The sequence below is a fragment of the Haliotis asinina genome, chromosome 5 (genome assembly GCF_037392515.1).
Source record: "Haliotis asinina isolate JCU_RB_2024 chromosome 5, JCU_Hal_asi_v2, whole genome shotgun sequence".
Lineage (NCBI taxonomy): Eukaryota > Metazoa > Mollusca > Gastropoda > Lepetellida > Haliotidae > Haliotis > Haliotis asinina.
In genome coordinates, this window is record NC_090284.1 from 56,208,464 (window position 1) to 56,228,360 (window position 19,897).

Genomic DNA, 19,897 nt, shown 5'->3' on the forward strand with positions numbered 1-19,897 from the left:
ATCTGCATACAATCATGTGATCTCACCAGTTAGCTAACGACAGGGTGGTTTAAAGAAGGTTGTGTTTGTATTGATTCTTTTTAGAACTCAATCGCACTGACTAGATGTTTTACAGATCTATTTCCGGTTAGGTTGCCCTGACCCAGTCACCATTTGAAATGCTTTGTATGGACATTTCAGGACAGGTACCTCCTGGATCTTGTTCCCAGCATGCATAGTTTTCAATCACACAGACAAATTTCTATATCCTTCCTTATTTGACACATAGGCTGTTTCACCGAACCTGGACCATCTGCTTCTCTGATACAGAAGTCTAGTGAGGCAAGTCTTGATTTTCCTCTGGTTCTGAATTACAGAATAAACATTCAGAGAGTAAGCATTATTTGAGACCCAGAGCATCCATTGTGTATGTGTATATATGTCTGTGTGTATGTGTGTGCGCATGCTTGCACATGTTCTCCTCTGTAGTAGTCCAGAAGGTGATTGTTTATAATGCTTGCCCAGTGAAGACCATGCACAAAACATCCTTAGCACTAAGTAGGGCTGGGACAGATCCAATTTTTCGAAAACCGGGTTCCCCACCCCTATCACCCAACCCTACCCAGATACCCATTATGTTAATTCCAAATTTGCAAGAAATTGCAATATATTCTTCAGCTGTAACCCAAAAATTTCTAATTTTTCAATAGCTTAACCATGCATTGTATACAAAAGAAATGATTGTAAATTATGCCAAAATCTTCAAAGACAATACAACCTATTAATAATGAAAGAGTGACATATTACACTATTTAATCTTTTGTTACATCATCATAAGGGGCCAAAGCATTACCCACCTGTCATGGGTATCCGGGCTACCATTCCAGCCCTAGTGTTAAGTCAAAGTTGAAGCATAGGAGTTACGGTAACCTTAGCATCTGGTACCTTGCAGTTTCCCTGGCAGGGAAATAAGAGGTTGTATAATATCTTCTGATATGGACATGGGTGATTGAAGCACAGACCTTTGTCTTTCGGGTCCTGCACTCCATTCACAAGACCACACAGAGTCTGTTCGGGTGATACAAAGCCAGGCCCAGGTCACCATTTTCAAAAGTTCTTTCAGTTAAAGAGTGATCTAGTTATCAGTGGTCTAAGGACAGTGGGGTAGCCTGGTCGGTAAAGCATTTGATCATTAAGGCTACATGGTATTACTGGTATACTGGTATATCACAATACGCTTTTCAAACGATACATATTGTAATATGTATTTTCCGAGAACCGGTATACAAATGTATTGGGTAAAGAACATGCATGAAATATTTGTGATTATCTCTACGGTTTAAATCAAAATTTACACAAACTTTCATTCACAACAGATGTTTTCCTTCGTTATTCAGTGACAAAACTTTGTACTGTAATATTATCAGTTGCATAAAGAAGGAAATAGAATCCATAAGATTGCAACCAAATTTTAAGATTTCTGTTATCAGAACCATAACTTATATGTTTATAGACTTATAATGTAGAAAATAGGATTGACATTCACAATTTGTGTCAATGTCAAACACTCAAGGTCCCAGTATACTGCAATACGTATAAAAATACTGGAATATGAATCGCAATATAGTGCAATAAACTAAATATGCCGACACTCAGCCCTGTTGCTCATCACACCGAAGGCCAAGGTTGTACCCCACATTAGTACAATGTGTGACGCCCATTTCTGGTGTCCCCCGATATTCCTGGAATATTGCTAAAACCAGCGTAAAACAATATTCACTCTTTCACATTATTGACCATTAATTTCCACACTGTTGAAAATCAAGTTGCTATGCACTATTCATACATTACCACTTTTTATCAAGGATAAACAACACACAAACATAAAATGATGATATTTTTATAGCACTTTTTCTGGTATATATTTACAAGTTCCAACATGGACAAGGAAAGTAAGAAAAGTTTGCTTATTGATATGAAATACTGCAATGAAAACATATACAGGTACGAAATGATTTTACAAACTCAAAACAAAACTTTGGCACATACACAGACATAACATATCCTGAAAGAATATATTAATCCCACTCTCATAACAGTGGTATCACAATGCATTAAAAGTGATGAATATTGCATCCGTGGCTACATCTAACCCTTCAACCCTTCCTAAAAGTATGTATGCAGTCTGACTTCTAGTTATGTCATTGGTCTCCACCAACCAATGCTTGTCTTAAGAGGTGACTAATGGGATTGGGTGGTCTGGCAGTGTCATCATATCCCAATGCACCGATTGATGCTCATGATACTGATCACTGGGTTGCCTGGTTCAGACTTGATTATTTACAGACCGCCACCATATAGCTGGAATATTGGGGAGTGGTGTTGAAAAACAAACTAATAACTATGGAGTCTTACTCATGAATACTTTTCTGTTGGCCTCTCTGATTAATTGATATTTGTCTGTGACCATTATGTATGGGAATATGTAGGATCATCAGTTGGTCAGGTGGACAATTTGTTTATATTTCAAAAAGAAGCTTGAGTAAGTAGGGAATTTAATGAGTGTTAAGTCAAAATATTTCAGCACTACTAAATCAGCAAGAAGCACCATGCTAGTATGACCCCAAGAAACAAAGAATGATAAGAGCAGAATATGAAATATGCGATCACATGACCAGTATATTCTAGCTGACAGGAATTTCAGCTCTGCTAAGCCAGAGTAGAAGACCATCCTTGCCTTCCACCAGTGTACTAGTCCATCCTTACTCCCTTGGATTATACTAGTCAACTCTTACAACCTTGCTTTTACTAGTCCATCCTTACTCCCTTGGATTATACTAGTTAACTCTTACAAACTTGCACTTACTAGTCCATCCTTACTCCCTTGGATTATACTAGTCAACTCTTACAACCTTGCACTTACTAGTCCATCCTTACTCCCTTGGATTATACTAGTCAACTCTTACAACCTTGCACTTACTAGTCCATCCTTACTCCAATGGAATGTACTTGTCCATCTTTAATCTCTACCTTAGTTAAAGTCCATCTTTATTCACATTGTACCAGTTCATCCTTACTCCCATTATACTAGTCCATCCCTACTCACTTGAATAAACTAGTCCATCCTTATTCTCATTATGCTTACTCCCTTGGATTATACCAGTCAGACCTTACTGACTACCAATGTACTCAATACAAATTCTCTAACATGAAGTAAAAATAAGGCAGTTAATATGATGCTTATTACAAATACCTTATTCAGACAAAGATATTTTTGATGGAACATTACAAATACTGAGTTTTGTACAAAACAGTACAATGGAGTATACAGTTTGTATAATAACAAATGAAAATAGCTGTCCTTTTCTTCCAAATGTTAATTAACAATCACTGAGGACATAATCCCGGCAGCATGATGAAAGACAACATAGAATGAACTCCTGATGACAAGCAGACATACAAGGTGATAGCTCCTTACGAAACATTGGCTTGGGCCAGTGTGTATCCCAAAGTACCTAACATGCATGTGTACAAAGTGTGAGGCCTATTTCTGGCATCCACTACAACAATACAACTGGAACACTGCTACAAGCATAAAAACCATCACTCACTCACTCACTCACTCACTCACTCACTCACTCACTCACTCACTCACTCACTCACTCACTCACTCACTCACTCACTCACTCACTCACTCACTCACTCACTCACTCACTCAACATGCTATACCCTGATCCTTTTAAATAAGAGACTACGTGTACCTCTACTTTCAAGTCTGTGACTCCACTATCTGACATGGTGGAAGATTTAAGTTTACACAATCTAAAAAAAATTCTTTTCTTAAAAACAATTTTCACATACAAAAGAATATCTGTATGATACCTGATCCTTAGTAAAATACTTAATATATAGAAAAGTACGTGCTTTCTTTCAGTCTACTTTAAATAATATCATTGGATATCATATTACAGAAAATAACTATGTGCTGTAGCAATCTGTACTGCAATACTGCGCTAAAGAATCTCAAGGTTGGCTGTCTGCTTAAATGCCACATGAAATGTTATACAGAACGGTAAAAGTAAACAAAATGCATGTTATTAGCATTTACAGTTGCAGAGTATTAACCCATGAAGATCCGGATTAGAATTAATCTTCAGTAACCCATGCTTGTTGTAAGGGGTGACAAACGGGATTGGGTGGTCAGACACGCTGACTTGGCTGATGCATGTGATGATATCTCAATTGCATAGATCAATGCTCATGCTGTTGATCACTGGTTCGTCTGGTGCAGATTCGATTATTACAGACCACTGCCATATAGCTGGAATATTGCTGAGTGTGGCGTAAAACTAAACTCACTCACTCACTCACTAGAGAGTATTACTCACCCAGTCTTGTGTTGGTTCTACTTTTTTGTGTACAAGTCTTGTTTTTGAGTCATTATTATGAAAATGGGATATAGATCTCATGTTCCCTACACAGAACATTGTCTGTTTGCTGTGACTATGTTCAAGGTGAATAATGATTACAAATATGATTACAGACTGAAAACACAGTTCATGTGCTTGAGATTTGTGTGAAAAGGTAATGATAACAATCCAGTAAAATCAAGTATTACTTACAAAATATGTGATAAATGTAATAGATAATGCTCATGCAAAGCAAATAATGATAACGATCAGCATGCATCCTGTGTCATCAATGCAAAATATGCTGTCATCAAACATCAGCAATAAAAATGAGACTACAAATGAAATTATTACCAAAAAAATACCATAATGTAAGATTATCATCAACCCAAAACAATAGTTTCATACAAAGCAAAGCTCTCTGTGATTTGGAAATATGTAATTGGGGATGCTGAAATTGTTTAAGGGGATGCTGAAATTGTTTAAGGGGATGCTGAAATTGTTAAACGGGAAGCTGAAATTGTTTAAGGGGATGCTGAAATTGTTTAAGGGGATGATGAAATTGTTTAAGGGGATGCTTAAATGTGTAAGACTGATGTACCCATATGTTGTGTCCGAGTCATGATGGGTCCCGTAAGTAGACAGTTCATGCCTAGCTTATGGAGGCAAGTACATCCTTAATTTGACTTGAACATGACTGATGTCTACTTAAGTATAGACACATTTCATTCCATTTCACTTCCCTTTACATCCACTTCTTGTCCATTTCCTTCTTCTTGAGGCAAGTTTGTATGGGCAAGAGTGAAAACTACACTTTGATAGAGAATATATGGCCAGAGAAATATGGGACATTTCATTGACATTTTGCTTCTACTTCATGTCTGTTCAATCTTCACAGCAACAGATGATCAGACAGTGATGATGATGTCCTTTGCATACAGATACATGGAAACGAGGAACCAGAAGAAAGTACCCCAAACACTCATTGCAAGTTGTGCTGCATGAGTTCGAACAACGTGGAAATAAACAGGGCTGCGGCCAGAGAACACTTCATGTCCAAAATACAAAACAATCGGGTTCAGTCCTGAAACAAATGTTATTGCACTCCTTAATAAATATCTGCAATGTGAAATTGAAGCACTGAGTTTAATATTTAAAAAAGACAAATTGCTTTGTGCAATCTGTTATTGAAGACAAGTCAAATCAATATTTGTGCATCTCAGAGTATGTTACATGTATTCAAATGGTGTTAAATATAGTTAAAAGTAACATCAATCCTTATACACAAATAGCATGATAGACAGGCACATGAATTAAAAAACAGTGGGTTGTGTAGTCTATAGGCATAGTACAAGAACAGATCTTACATCTTCTTAAACAATGACAGAGTGTTAGCAGTGTTAGTAAATATTAGTACAAGAATAGTAATAATGTGTCCATGCCCAGATTTACGAAGCTCTCTTAGAGCTGACATAGTCTTAAGGTAATGTTAATGTATGGCACTTACGACTAACTTAGCGCTAAGACAGCTTCGAAAATCTAGGCCCAGGCTATGAAACAAATCCATATAATATCTATATTACTGACATAAAAACCCATAAAAATACACTGCACCAAGGATATGGGGCAAAAGATTTAATGAATTATTATCTCAAATCTTTGAAGGGCATTTAGAAGAGGAGAGCACAAGAAAAGCCAGATTTATGAACCCTTCATCACCTGATTTAGGAGCAAGCATATGTTTTGAAACATTGTGTTATCCACAATAAAGAATTTGACATCCATAAATCTGGCTTTCCTTATTATTTCAAAATGTTTAATTTCCACAAAATTATAACGAAGGCCAGACCAATTCTATTTCTTGTTTTACTGATACACCAGTTACATTTTTTCAAGAATACCCCCCCTCCAAAAATCCCTGCTCCTATTGTTTTCAATGGGAAAACATTTAAACTTACAAGGACAACCTTTTCAGATTGTATTTTGGTCCCAATACACTTCATAAATGGAATATTATTTTGACAGGAGATTTTATTTTTAATTTTTTTCCCCCTCCTGCTTTCAGACTGAGGACCAAAACAACAAATAAAATTGGTCTGGCCTAAATAAGAGTTTACTTTTCAAGAAACTCAAACTGAAAACAGGAAGCAGTACCTTCACCATGACAACACACAGACTCCACACACTGTTACACAGCGATGTAGAGCTTCATTACATGCAGTCTGTATGCAACAAAACACCAGATGGAGGGTCCCCACAGATCCATGAACAACGCCCAGCTATGGCTGTCCGGCACAGCCACCGCGACAGGGAAACATGACGAAAACACGTCATGGCACACATAATAGAAAATGGAATTCATGCCTGTTAAACAACAGAAAAAGCAACTACTGACAGATCCAGAGATAATTAACACATGATCAAAATGACTACATCCAATACTACAGTTACTTTGCCATGGAAGGTGAGAAGATTAAAAGGCACTAAATCCCAGAACTGGAAGAATCATTTAACCTCCTGATACAGAGAGGCAGGCTTGTATGATATGGACAGACAGATCATGTTGATTTCTACTATTTCTGGATCTGTGTCATTATACTACAAAAAGACAGTTAGTAGGAGTGAGTGAGTGATTAATGTGCAACAGCCAATGATACATTATTAAACAAACTTAATGGATCCAAAGTGAATGTATTCTAGAGTGAATAAATACTCTGATGTGAAGACGTAGTTGCACTATAAACCAGAAGTACTGTGCGCACAAATTATTTGGGCTTGAGTAACTAGAAATGAGCACTGATAGAGAATATTCACCCTTATTTTTAGGCTCACATTGATGACAAGGCATGTACTAAATTGTGAGGATTTTCATTTAATTTTTTCATGTGCAAATTTGGTAAAAATAACAATAGGATCTAAAACTTGTATGTCTTTAAGTCCTTATTTTAATACTGTTAGATGTAACTATCTGACGACACAAAGTGATAGTAGCACTAAGGTGTTGCAGGTCATACTTGAAGACTTACGACAGTCATAGCACTGCTATTGTTTTGTGAAACGGGACCCTTAACTACAACTTTATAACATCTTAATGGCAGACATCAGACACTACACTATTGTAAGCCAGATAGAACATAATCTTTCTTCAAACTGTCAACCTTACAAGAGAGACATCTTCACAACTGAACCACTTTATAGCCACCGCCACCAGCACTATAAAGCACTAACAAAGCTTTTAAAATGTATCAGCCAGCACTGTGTTAATGAATGCTATGGGCATTTTCAGTGGCTCATAGTTCTTAATGATTGGACAGGTGCTTGAGCCCATATAGTTCAATTCCTAACTACAATCGTTTTTCAAATTTCAACTTATTTAAACCAAAGTCTAACATAAATTATTCCATTCCATCGAAGGTTACCCCCAAAAGTCCTAAACAAACCTTGGTAACCATAAAGGTTCAAAGGAGGCAGTTATTACAATCTCGGTGCAAGAGCGTGTTTGTGAAACAGTTCAAGCACACAATACCGGCTACTGAAACACCTGCTGATACAAGGACCAGGTAGTTCCCCACATCCCGACAAGCATCTCACCTGGGTAGCAGAACGGCGCTCCACTCCAGACCCTCCATACATCAATCAGCAGGTAGCACAGCATGAACAAGATGAAGGCAAAGCTTGACAGTGCCAGCACAAACGACAAAGACCTGAAAATAGGTTTGTACACAAAGATTGGTCATTTATCGATAGTTTAGTGTCACAAAAATGAATACTCCTGCCATATGACTATACAAATAATAACTATATAAATAATCAAGTTATGAGTAGACAACCCCGAGACTGACATACACAAGTAATATCAAATCGGGCCATGATGACATGTGTCTTCGACTCAACAAGCCTAATAACCTCATTCCACTTGTTTTACTTGTTGCCAGTGATATGTTCCATCCCATATTTAATAGGTTGTATGTATAGAGAACGAACGATCAGTGGGGCATGGGACCTCATTCTGAAGGTTTAAGCACTAAGACTGAGCATAAAGTATAATGTCTACAGTATTTACTATTCTCAGATTTAGTGCCAGTTGTGAAAGAAGTGAAGGGAGATAACTCTAGTCATTGTCTTCACCACACTTTTGGTATCCACAGTATTTGGCTTGTGTTGTCTATACAGTGGGCAATTGGAATAGATACAAATATTGAGACATTAAATTAAACATATTTCATTTCTCTAAAACACATTATCTACCAACACCATCATATTTATGTTGCTCTGAAGCTGCATCATAAATGACTGCTCACCATAAATTCTTGCATACTGGAATATAACCATTATCTTTGGTGCCTTTACTTAATATAGCAGCAATGATCCCCTGAAAAGTTAAAAAAGACAATACGGTCATGATCATGCAGAAATATTTATTTCTGAGACATGAAAAATATGTTAAATCTTTACTTTTGCAATGATTCCATCAAAGATGTAAAAAGCATCTTATTTAAACACAAGAAAGAACTCAACAACTTACCAATACTATGCCCCAAATGAGAAATCTTTTACATCGTTGGACCCAGTCTTTTTGTTGAAACAAAATTTTTCCAGCCTGGAAAGAGTCACATATCAGTGAAGTCAGTATGTTAAAAAAATGTCATATCATTAATGTCATGAAAGTAGATGTCGTCGTTGTCGCCGCCATCATCATCATCATCATCATCATCAAACACATGTACATTTACATACAGTCATCCCACGCAATAACACGCTTCGCAATACCGTGGATTGGGTTAACCATGGGGTAATCCGTGGCTCCCATAAAAACAAAGTTGAACTGCAATCACACCTCTTCAAGAAATCGAAAACAGTTCATCAAGAAGTCCGCTGTTGTGCTATGGTAAAAAACGTAAACAGTGAAATACAGAGCGGATGGCAACTGACAGTGTTTATTGTACATATCCATTGTTTTCAGATTCTTAAAACATGCAGGGTTTTCTCAATAATAACCATACCAATAGTGAAATAGCGTAGTAACTTATTAAAGACAAGACGTGCCATCAGTTGAGTACTTACAATGTTTGCTGTGTGCAACACACCATGCTATAGGACGGGTAAACAGTTATCCGAGAACAGTTACCCGGTGTCACAAAACACATTTTATTAAATTCAATCACATTTTTATTCATTAAAACTGTTGACAGAAACAATGGAGACACCACGAAAGAATGGTGTTACCTCATTCCATATGCGTACAACTTCTGCTTACCACAATTCGTGAGGGTCCGTTTTTCGCGCCTACCACGATAGCACCAATGGCTTCATAATCTTATCAACCACGAACAGATTACAGTCTCACTGAAGTAACATTTAACGAATAAATGGCCAACATCTTGTTTTTCTACAATCAAATCTGCATGTACCATGGAAAGTTAGCGGTGACTTGTTAGACTCTCTCCTATGTAAAATGTATCCAGACAGGTAATGGCCTGTGTTCATTGTTATGTTAAAGATGTTTGCAGAAAGCATGCATTATATACTAATCCGATAGCAATAAATAACATATCTGTTACAATAAGTGCTTAATATATAAAATATTCTGATAATGGAATAGAAAGTCTTTGATGTAACACTATGGGATCGTTCTTAGCTGAACCAACAGTACATTGGACGAAAACATCTGTGCACAGCTGATTGCTATTTCCGGCTTATTTAAATAACAGGTAGCATTACAGGAACAACAATTAAATTATCATGTCCAGTGATTTTTTACTGCAAGTTTCCCATACATATATGTTTTCAATTTCAATGTTTGTTTATCTTCACCTTCAATGATCCGATTTAGTTTTGACTGACTGCAATACACGAAATAGCACCTTTGTTATGTCCATGTAAAATGCAAATTTACTTGGCCTTTGTTCCACATTATGTAATAGATACTATAACGTGGACGTCATCTGTGGACCCCAAGACCCGTGTTAAGGCGAGGTATGACTGTAATAATCTGGAACATGCTAGGTCCAAAATAAAGTCATAATTATTCGTCTTCATGGAAAACGGTCAAAGACCAATCTGACCAATGGTGTCTATAGTGTCGGCCATACCTGGAGTCCTAGGAAACACATGAAACAGGAGGTCAAGGTCCCCAGCAGCCCTTCTGGGTCATAAGGCATGGATGTCTTGTATATAGCCTGCAAACATTAGAGACTGACACTGAGGCACAGTCTTCACATTGCATCCGACAATACTATACTGACTCCACTGTGGTTCACAACAAGTTATGTCAGGACCAGACAAGTAGGTGGATGGATTGTAAGGATTGTTTGAAGAGTATGTTCATTAGTGCTTTCAGTAATATCATGGCAGGCCAGACTAAACATTAGCTTCCCGCTAACTCATGTTGTCAGTAGAACTCTCGTCATTATCTGGACATCTCTTTAACCATTCTACTACACCAACCAGCAGACTGTATGAGTGTGAAGACAGCCTCTATAAAATCAGTTCTGGACCAGATTGATTAACACAATGAGCATTTATATACATAACTGAAATTCAATTCATGCTCGTTGTTTTAAGAAAGAATCTAACATTTCCTTGTCCAGTTTGTCACAACTTCCTGACCCAATGTTCATCCTTAAAGTTAGGTATTATGAATCCAGTGCTCATCAGACTGAGCCGATTTCTCAACAACTAACTCAGCAAAATTCCATCTACATGGCAGTCTGAAAATAATTGATTCTGGACCAGACAATCCAGTGATCAACATCATGAGCATCAATCTATGCAGTTGGACATGTTGACATGAGACAACCAAGTTAGCAAGCCTGACCATCCATTCCCATTAGATGCCTCTTCTGACAAGCATGGGATACTGAGCCTGCTGGTGCATGCACATTCCTTGTGACCAGAGCTCACCTTGGCTGTAGGGTTGTGATATATGTGGGCGTTTCCAAAGATGAGGCGGTCAATGTAGCCAGATGCACCTCCCGTACAGTTTTCATACTTCCCTCCTTCGTGTAACCCACCTGGACCCAGGTAGCCCCTGAAAAATATCCATGTGCCCATGAAACAAACGGGTGAAAATTAGAAATATGACATATATGTGCAAGGAAGTTATGGATCATGGATATTTTCCAGGACACTTTTAAAAAATTGTGTGCTGTTTCTTCACTACAAAACTATATCCCCCAAATCATTCATCATCACTTACTTCTCTGGTACAGTATAGTTATTCCATATATCATGAAGCTTCAGCTGATCCAAGTAAACGATACTAGCACATGTTAAAATCCTAGAGGTTGGAGTTATGCATTGGTTTCTTGGTTCGATGTCATAGTTACTATCTTGTTCCACATCTGTACATGGGATGTCTCTGCATCATCAATCAGTTCATCATCACCCAGGCTTCCAGATCAGGTAGATGACTGCTGATTGTGCTGTACACGTATACTGTTTCAGGGCTGGTGATGGGGATACTTTTCTCACTTTTTATTTTTTTTAATTTAGAATTGTTTCACTTATTTATGTGATGAAGACATTCTTTGCTGCATGTCATTAGTTCATCAGTTTTGTCTTCTGACTGAAACCCAAGGAACTTGCCATCATTAGGTGTAGTGAAAGCTTCACTGAGCGCCATGACCATCCAGAGCTGGCCTTGAGTGAGTGAGTGAGTGAGTTTTACACTGCACTCAGCAATATTCCAGCCATATGACGGCGCCCTGTAAATAATCGAGTCTGGACCAGACAATCCAGTGATCAACAGCAGGAGCATTGATCTGCACAAATTGGAAGCAATGACATGTCAACCAAGTCACCGAGTCTGACCACCCAATCCTGTTGGTCACCTCTTACGACAAGCACAGTGGCCTTTTATGGCAAGCATGGGTTGCTGAAAGTCTATTCTACCCCGCACCTTCACCTGTCAGAGCTGGCCTTGAATGAGTCAACAGATCCATGAATGCGTCTTGACAACTTATGTGCTTGAATTTTCATAATCTCTTCCGTCATGTCGAGACTGTGTAAAGTATGAACACTGAGCTTTGTCCAGCATCTGGTCATAAACTGTCTTAACCGTCATCATGCTGAGACCCACAAGTTGTAATAAATGGTTTATTAGGCCATCGCTATACTCTCATTACACAACGTGCAATCACATGAGAGTCATGCTTTATGTCGTATCTGATTCAGTGGTATCACAAATGGCATTGTTGTGCAGGATAGCTGTAGCTAACCATATCAATAACTTGTGCCATCTCCCAACATTTACAGCAATGTTTGCATTTAATAACTCTAAACAACCTTGGTGAGTGAAAATATACTGATGTATACAAATAAGGGAACACTTGAAACTTCTGTTCTTCTTGTCTGTGTTTCTATCAAACTTTGTGTTACACTTTGGGTGATAAAATGGGAACACTGGGGTATAATGGTGTTCCCTTATCTGTTTCCTTCAGTATAAATACACATGCACAAAGTTGGTGAAAGTGTTGGCTCCACAAACCTATCCTAAGTACACCATCATCCAACTCACTTTGGACATCCGGGGACTGGCAGGGCAAAGGTGATGGATAGCCACACAGCGACCAGGATGAGGTGTATGATCCACTCCGGCCAGTAGTCCAGGATGTCTCGAACTGGGGACCACCAGCAGTGCTGCCAACATAACATACCCACATTTCCAATTTGGTTGCTGTGGCAGCCATATTTAAAATTAATCTTAACTACTGTTTTCTGCAATTCAGAACTCTTGCACAAAAGCCTTTAGCATAACTTGTCTGACTTCTGTTTCTTTGATAACAAACGATAATGGGCAGTTGTGATTACAATGAGTTGTGGATACTTGATACACCATGTTGTTTCTGAGCATTTAGGCATTTAACCCAAACAAACTGCTCTCAAGGGAATATTTGTGCTTTCTGAATTTTCTAAATCCTCTATACTATCATAGTAAAATATTTTTTTAAAGTGATAATTTATGTACAATAATTAAGCTTCCTCCACAGTTTGTGGTCAGCAGGAGAGTAACAGACAAAAAATACTGCTTCACAAATTGTACTTTTCTATGGCAATACTTTTAGTTCATAAGATCAGTTACCCAATTCTTTCTGAAAAGCTATGCCTTGTATGAGATCATTCAAAGCTTACCTGATGTTCATCTGTTGTTTTAGCAAAAAACATGTGTATTGTTGCTACAATGAGGTAGGTGCCAGCAAACCTTTGTAACACTCCTGGTATTCTGATTTCGGAAATCTCCACACCTGGGACAACAAACACAGAACACCATCAGTCACAGCGCACCTGCCTAGCTAGCCCGTCTCAGAGTTCCTGGACATTAGTAAGTTCTCATCCACCCAGCCCTTTCTGCAATACTAAAGCCACTTAGGAGGCAAATCCATTTCTCCTCATCACTGGGATCAATAAATGGAGTTATATGTTTCTATTAAAACTATAATTATATTTTCACTAAAGGTCAGTCTACATCTGGGCTTGATTAGAAAGATCTTTTAGTGACATGGACATGGTGAAATATTTGTCTTATCTTCAAATAACGATCTGTAAGTCACATTGAAGCACTAAATTATAAGGCCAAGTTCAAGGTCATTTCACATACAGTGATGATGAGGATACACCTGTCTTGTACTAACCCAAACACCTAGACTAATGTTTAGTCTCTGAATATATATAATTTTGACAGTAACAAACTAACCCATATAAACTGGAAAAGAGCACAAGGGAGACCTGAAATTCCTGAACCTAAGGAAATCTAGACTTGCTTAAGTTAGGGCTTTTGCACTGCAGAGAGGGTTGGAAGATGGGAAAATAATGTGTTTCAGGGACTGTGAGACAGACTACGTCTGGTAGTGATGGACCCATTGTATGTGTTTCCTCCATTAATCACATCTGAGTATGGAGAAATAAAAACTCTAACACGAAGTGAACTTCATTGTGGCATAATGACCCATTATCAGGCAAGTTGCAGAGTTTCACCCTATCAATGCCATTTCTATCAGTTATGCTGTTTAGGCCACAGATAGCAACATTTAAATCAAATCTCAGTCAAGTTCAATGTTCATATCACTTGCCAAACATTTAACTCACCTCCTGGTGTGCCTACTGTGTTTATGATAAGCCCCAACACAAACAAGATGGCTGACCTCTTTAAAATTTTCCAAAACATCATTAGTTTAGGTGTCGACCGCTTCAACTGGCCATTGAAGCTGAAGACCATCGATGTTCCCATGATCCAAACGAACCTGGGAAGATCAAGTGAAAATGGCATCACTGTACATTTACATTTAGAAACATGATATTCACATTCTGTGCAATTTTTTAATTATTGTTCATTGTCTTGTTTAAGGAAACCTTATTGATTTATGGCCCATGTGGGTATACTTAGTGTTCTGTAATGAATCATGGATGTAAACATTAAAATATCTAATGGGTAGTTAGATGGATCTAAGATATCATACTTAAATTCACAATCCACAAACAAAGATCTAATTTTGATCTTGTTTAAGTCACAAAAATCCCTCTTCAAAAAGTGTCTACACAAAAAGCAAACATGCATGGTCACAAAGATACAAAAATCAAAAGTAAGCATGACAAATGTTCATTGATTACGTAACTGGTACAATATTAGAGTATTCTTGAAGATGAACTGTTCACACATACCAGGGAAAGACAAGATCTGCCACAGTAATACCGTTCCAGTCAGAATGGTCAAAGAACCAGTACCCTCCCCCGCCATAGTTGACAAAGTTCATCACCACTAAGCTCATTCTAGATGTGTTAAAAAGCAGTCAGGCAATTAGTAAAGAAGGTGTGCTCGTGTGCATCTGCTTCAGTGACGTCAGTGATGGAGACTGGGTCAAGCAGCTTTAGGCTTGACCAGTGTCTACATCAGTGGTGCCAGAGATGGATACAGTGCTTCTGTTTGGCTGATGAGACGTGACCTTACAGAAATTATCACAGATGTGACCAAATGAGCTGTTTCAAAATTGGAAACCGGATATATCTGGTTCCAGCTGCTGTGATGAGTGAGCTGCGGTCTACTATCTCTTCTTAGAGATTCCATGTAGCATGGGTTACCATTTTGATGAAAATAATGCAACAGCATGATTATTGTACTAACAGATCAAGGATCATAACTGAACCAACTATGGATTTAACATGTTCGACCCATAAACCCAGGATAACGGTGGATGAGTGGTTGAGGCAGTCTCAACTGGTTATGCAGAGTTGTGTCCCTTTAGTCTCTGCTTATCTTGGTTCTGGAGGTGAGCGAAAATTGGGTTTAACATGGAAGATAATATTACACAAATATGGCGACATGCATGTATGCACATGAGTGAGTGAATGAGTGTCTGTCTGTCTGTAAGATACCATGAACTAATGCATGCCCAGCAGTGCCAGTCCAGTGAGACACTATGCTATCATTTAACATGGATATCCACTCAGATGCAGCTAGACTGACCAGTCCATGTTCTATCCCCATAATGATAAAAATAAGCCATGGTAACAACAAGTCCCATTTACATAAATTGTTTGGTATCATGTGTTAATCTTTCAAATGAATATGGAGACTGTTCCATGATTTGTATGTATGCCCTGTGAAGGATAAGTGGTCTAGTGTCACCTAACTCATGCTGCTAGCATTCACAAAAATTTCAGGCTACCAGCCACATCAAGCTAATTTTCAATATTTGTAGTACTGTAACTCACTCATCCATCTAATTTAGGACAGAATGTTAGTATTTGTGATATTTTTATGAGGTCACATCTGGCATGGCAGTTCTTGGTGAACATACCAAGGGAAGACCAAGTCAGCCACCTGCAGCCCATTCCACCGGGAGTGCTTGAAGAACCAGTACTGGCCACCACCATAGTTGACAAAGTTCATCACAACTAGACTCAATCTACAACCACCAAAGTCATATACTGACATTTTTCTACAGATACAAACAAGGCTGAATATATCATGTTTACCAGGGTTTAGAACAACACCGTAAGAACACCACAGTTATCAAAACTGTCAACGTTAGGAGGTCAAATGAAAATGCCATTGACACATGAACTGAGCCCGATGACTACTCCCACAGATACCTTGTTCCATAACAAAGTTTGTTTTCTGTTTGGTTTATGTGCATTTGTAACTACTCAGGCAAGTCCGATGATCACTTGAACCCCTCTCATGGCCATGTTCAAGACATGTCTAAGTCTAGGACCATATCCAAGGAAAGATAAATTTCAATGTCCAAACATGGTTACTCTTAGAAAACAACACTTAATTGATAATACAAGATGAAAGTCATTTAAGTAAGTTTCTTATGTCATAATGTTGTTAAATATCATTAACAAGATAATTTTATATTCACAGATATAATCATGAAAACTGATAATTGTAAAGAAACTAGTTAAGGTCATTTCACATTTTACTACACGAAAATTTGAATGGGTTTCCACAATTCTTGGCAATAATGACGTACTATACACACAGAGGTCTTCTTGTAGGTTATGGAAAGAGGCAAGAAGTACCGAATGTAGACAGAGGTCAAAGTTTAAAATATTGTCCAAATGTATGATTATTCTGTTGCTGGCAGTACACCAAGAACACTGGACAAGCTCACCATGACACATGTTCCCCTGACTTTCCACTCTGGTGAGCTCAAAACAATGTTATCAGTTCAAGTTTGATGAAGCATGATCAAATAGTTTAAGGAATTAATATGGTGTTACAGTCAGTATGATCATTTTGTTCGTATCTGTAGAATAATAACAGTACAGCTAAAATCAATAAAGGCCCATGTTCATCGTCAGTGTCATTTCTCCAATGTTTGGTAAAATTGTCTATGTAATACAAATTCCTCATTTGAATTTCAATTCCTCTCTTAAATAAATAACATGTCACAGCTGGCTTAGGAATTAAAACATGAGCAGGAAGTTTGCGCCAGCCTCCCAGTTTAGGAAATTCTGTGATTCAAGGTCCTTGTGCTGGGCTTAACATGTGTCCACTGTGATCCTGTGAGCCCTGATAGGGGGCAATGATCGTTTCCTTTTGTACTAGGGCTGTACCATGGGCCTTCACTGACAGTGGGAGATACAAGGATAACATTACAATAAATAGAGACAGTAGGAAGAAGATGTGCTAGGATAGCTACACATGCCCACAAGACTAGTATAACCAGGGAACGAAACATTTCAAAATTTCCCGCTAGACCAAAGGGCCAGTGAATGGACAATAAAGGAAACATGTAAACCCTTGTTAGGTGTCAATATTTGTAATGGAAAATAGTGCACTGTTGACCTGTATTACCATTATGATTCTTAAAAATGAACATCGTAAGTATACTCTCTTCAAACCTCACCAAAGAGTATAAACTACAATTTTGTTTTATCAAAAACAGGTACATAACATGAAAACATTGTATAAAACCATAAACTAAAAATAAATCTAAAACTGTATCAAACTATAAATAAATTTTATAAATAAATCATTTTGAAAAGGAATTTATATATTTTTATTTTCACATCGATGCTCAAAATATCATTTGTGGGCTATGTTTGTGAACTTCACTTTCCAATAATGTGAGTTCAGTTCCAGATCTTGTGAGCATGTTCAACTATCAGTGATAATATTAGCTCTACACCAGTACAGACTGAAAGGAACTGAGTAAGTCAGTACAGAATACATGTAATGCCTGCGAGTATTGGCGCCGAGAAGAGAGAAATGCACATCCCCCTGCATGCAATGTATACATGCAACTCACCATGGAAACACAAGGTCTGCTAGATTCAGACCATTCCATATACTGTGCTTAAAGAACCAGTAGTAGCCTGCGCGGTAATTGACAAATATCATTACCAAAATTGATATCCTGCAAGAGAAGGATGAAGGTTCAATGCAGATGATATTGTATCTCTTTTTTCTGTCTTGGTGCTGATGGTTGACAAAAAATACAAGAATAAAAAATCACAGTAAACTTGTGAAGATATCTCTGAAATTGGCAACATGGAATCGTTGGTTGGTTTGTTATTTAACGCAGCACTCAGCAATATTCCAGCTATAGATTAAGGTTATAATTGGTCTTCAGCAACCCATACTTCTTGTAAGAGGTAACTAACAGGATCAAGTGGTTAGACTACCTGACTTGGTTGGCAAAGGTCATTGTAGCCTAATTGCATAGATTGATGCTCATCTGGCCCAGACCCAATGATTTACAGACCGCTGGCAAACAGTTAAAATACTGCTGAGTGTGGCGTTAAACAACAAACGAGACCATTGACTGGAGCTAAATAATGTAATGCTGTGAGTATTGTCTGAGTGAATTTGACACATAAGAATTCACAGAAATGGAACCATCCTCCTCGCTGATCAAACGCTGAAAATGCCTACCCTCTGAAGGTATCAAGTGATTTCAGCCTCTCCTTTTTCTCCTTCTTGTCGTCTTTATTGGGGTCATCACCAGCGTTGATGTTGGTGGGAGTTCCAAGATCCTGTGTGGAATACCTGTGCTATAAATCGGCATTTGTTATGGGTGCAGCAGCACAGAGGTCATAGGTTCAAGGTCACAAGGCCAAGTGGTATCGGGTCATTCACAATGGAGCAAATGCAACACATAAACAACACAAACCACATTACATGGAGATGTCACTGGGGATTTGACTTGATGGGAAAGGTTCAAGGTCAAATAAAGGTCAAGGTGATTGGATAAGTGTTAGAGGGAAGATGCAGTGCATTTTAAGCTTCAGATTTTCAAAGAATTGATTCACTGTAACATAAAGTAAAGCACCTTAAGCACATTATTTTGCACACAAAATACATTAAACCTGTTGAAGATATCTTTGAAGGAGTTCCCAGTGGAAATGAAACTCTAAGAAATGGTTCGTATGGCACAGAGATAAAGAAAAGGCCCCTTCTGCACAAATATTTGTGAAGTGATTCGAATGGGATTGATAAGTGTGAAGCAGTTCCTCTAATGCTTTATGGGGTGAATTTCCATAAACTGGTATCTATATGGGGAGACTATCTGTGAAGTGGTTCTTAAGTGGGAAGAGTGTCTGTGAAGTGGTTTTTAAGTGGGAAGAGTGTCTGTGAAGTGGTGCCTCTATGGGCAGAATATCTGTTAAATGGTTCAAACTGGATTAGTGTCTGGAGTGAAATGGCTACAACTGCACGGGAAACAGTTCCTGTGGGAAAAACATCTCTATGAAGGAAACTAACTGTAAAAGGGAGAAATGGGAGAAATATCTGTCAAAAAAGCATGTATCACATATATATATCTGTCAAAAGGGTCATTTGGGATCTATGAGAGATACATGGTCCTAATGTCTTTGTTTATCGGCTCAGTAAGCCAAGTTGACAGCACTGGTCTTCCATTAATGTATTTACTTATTTATGAGTGAGTGAGTTTAGTTTTATGCCCCACACAGCAATATCACAGCTATATGGCGGCAATCTGTAAATAATCAAGTCTGAACCAAACAATCCAGTGATCATAATGATCACAACTGGGAACTGATGA

General features: G+C 38.1%; 1 protein-coding gene across 1 annotated transcript in view; it reads right to left on the minus strand.

The window, feature by feature from the left end:
- Nucleotides 1-1,863: 1,863 nt before the first annotated feature.
- The window catches only part of LOC137284868 (heparan-alpha-glucosaminide N-acetyltransferase-like), a 28,099-nt gene continuing 10,065 nt past the window's right edge, over nucleotides 1,864-19,897 (minus strand). The window contains exons 6-16 of the mRNA XM_067816891.1: nucleotides 18,769-18,887; nucleotides 18,143-18,250; nucleotides 14,475-14,629; nucleotides 13,521-13,633; nucleotides 12,907-13,028; nucleotides 11,292-11,418; nucleotides 10,481-10,567; nucleotides 8,914-8,988; nucleotides 8,690-8,760; nucleotides 7,980-8,092; nucleotides 1,864-5,472 (exon numbers count right to left, since the gene is read on the minus strand). Of these exons, the coding sequence (XP_067672992.1) occupies nucleotides 5,297-5,472; nucleotides 7,980-8,092; nucleotides 8,690-8,760; nucleotides 8,914-8,988; nucleotides 10,481-10,567; nucleotides 11,292-11,418; nucleotides 12,907-13,028; nucleotides 13,521-13,633; nucleotides 14,475-14,629; nucleotides 18,143-18,250; nucleotides 18,769-18,887 (1,266 nt within the window). The 3' untranslated portion in view covers nucleotides 1,864-5,296. The remainder of the gene's footprint in view (nucleotides 5,473-7,979; nucleotides 8,093-8,689; nucleotides 8,761-8,913; nucleotides 8,989-10,480; nucleotides 10,568-11,291; nucleotides 11,419-12,906; nucleotides 13,029-13,520; nucleotides 13,634-14,474; nucleotides 14,630-18,142; nucleotides 18,251-18,768; nucleotides 18,888-19,897) is intronic.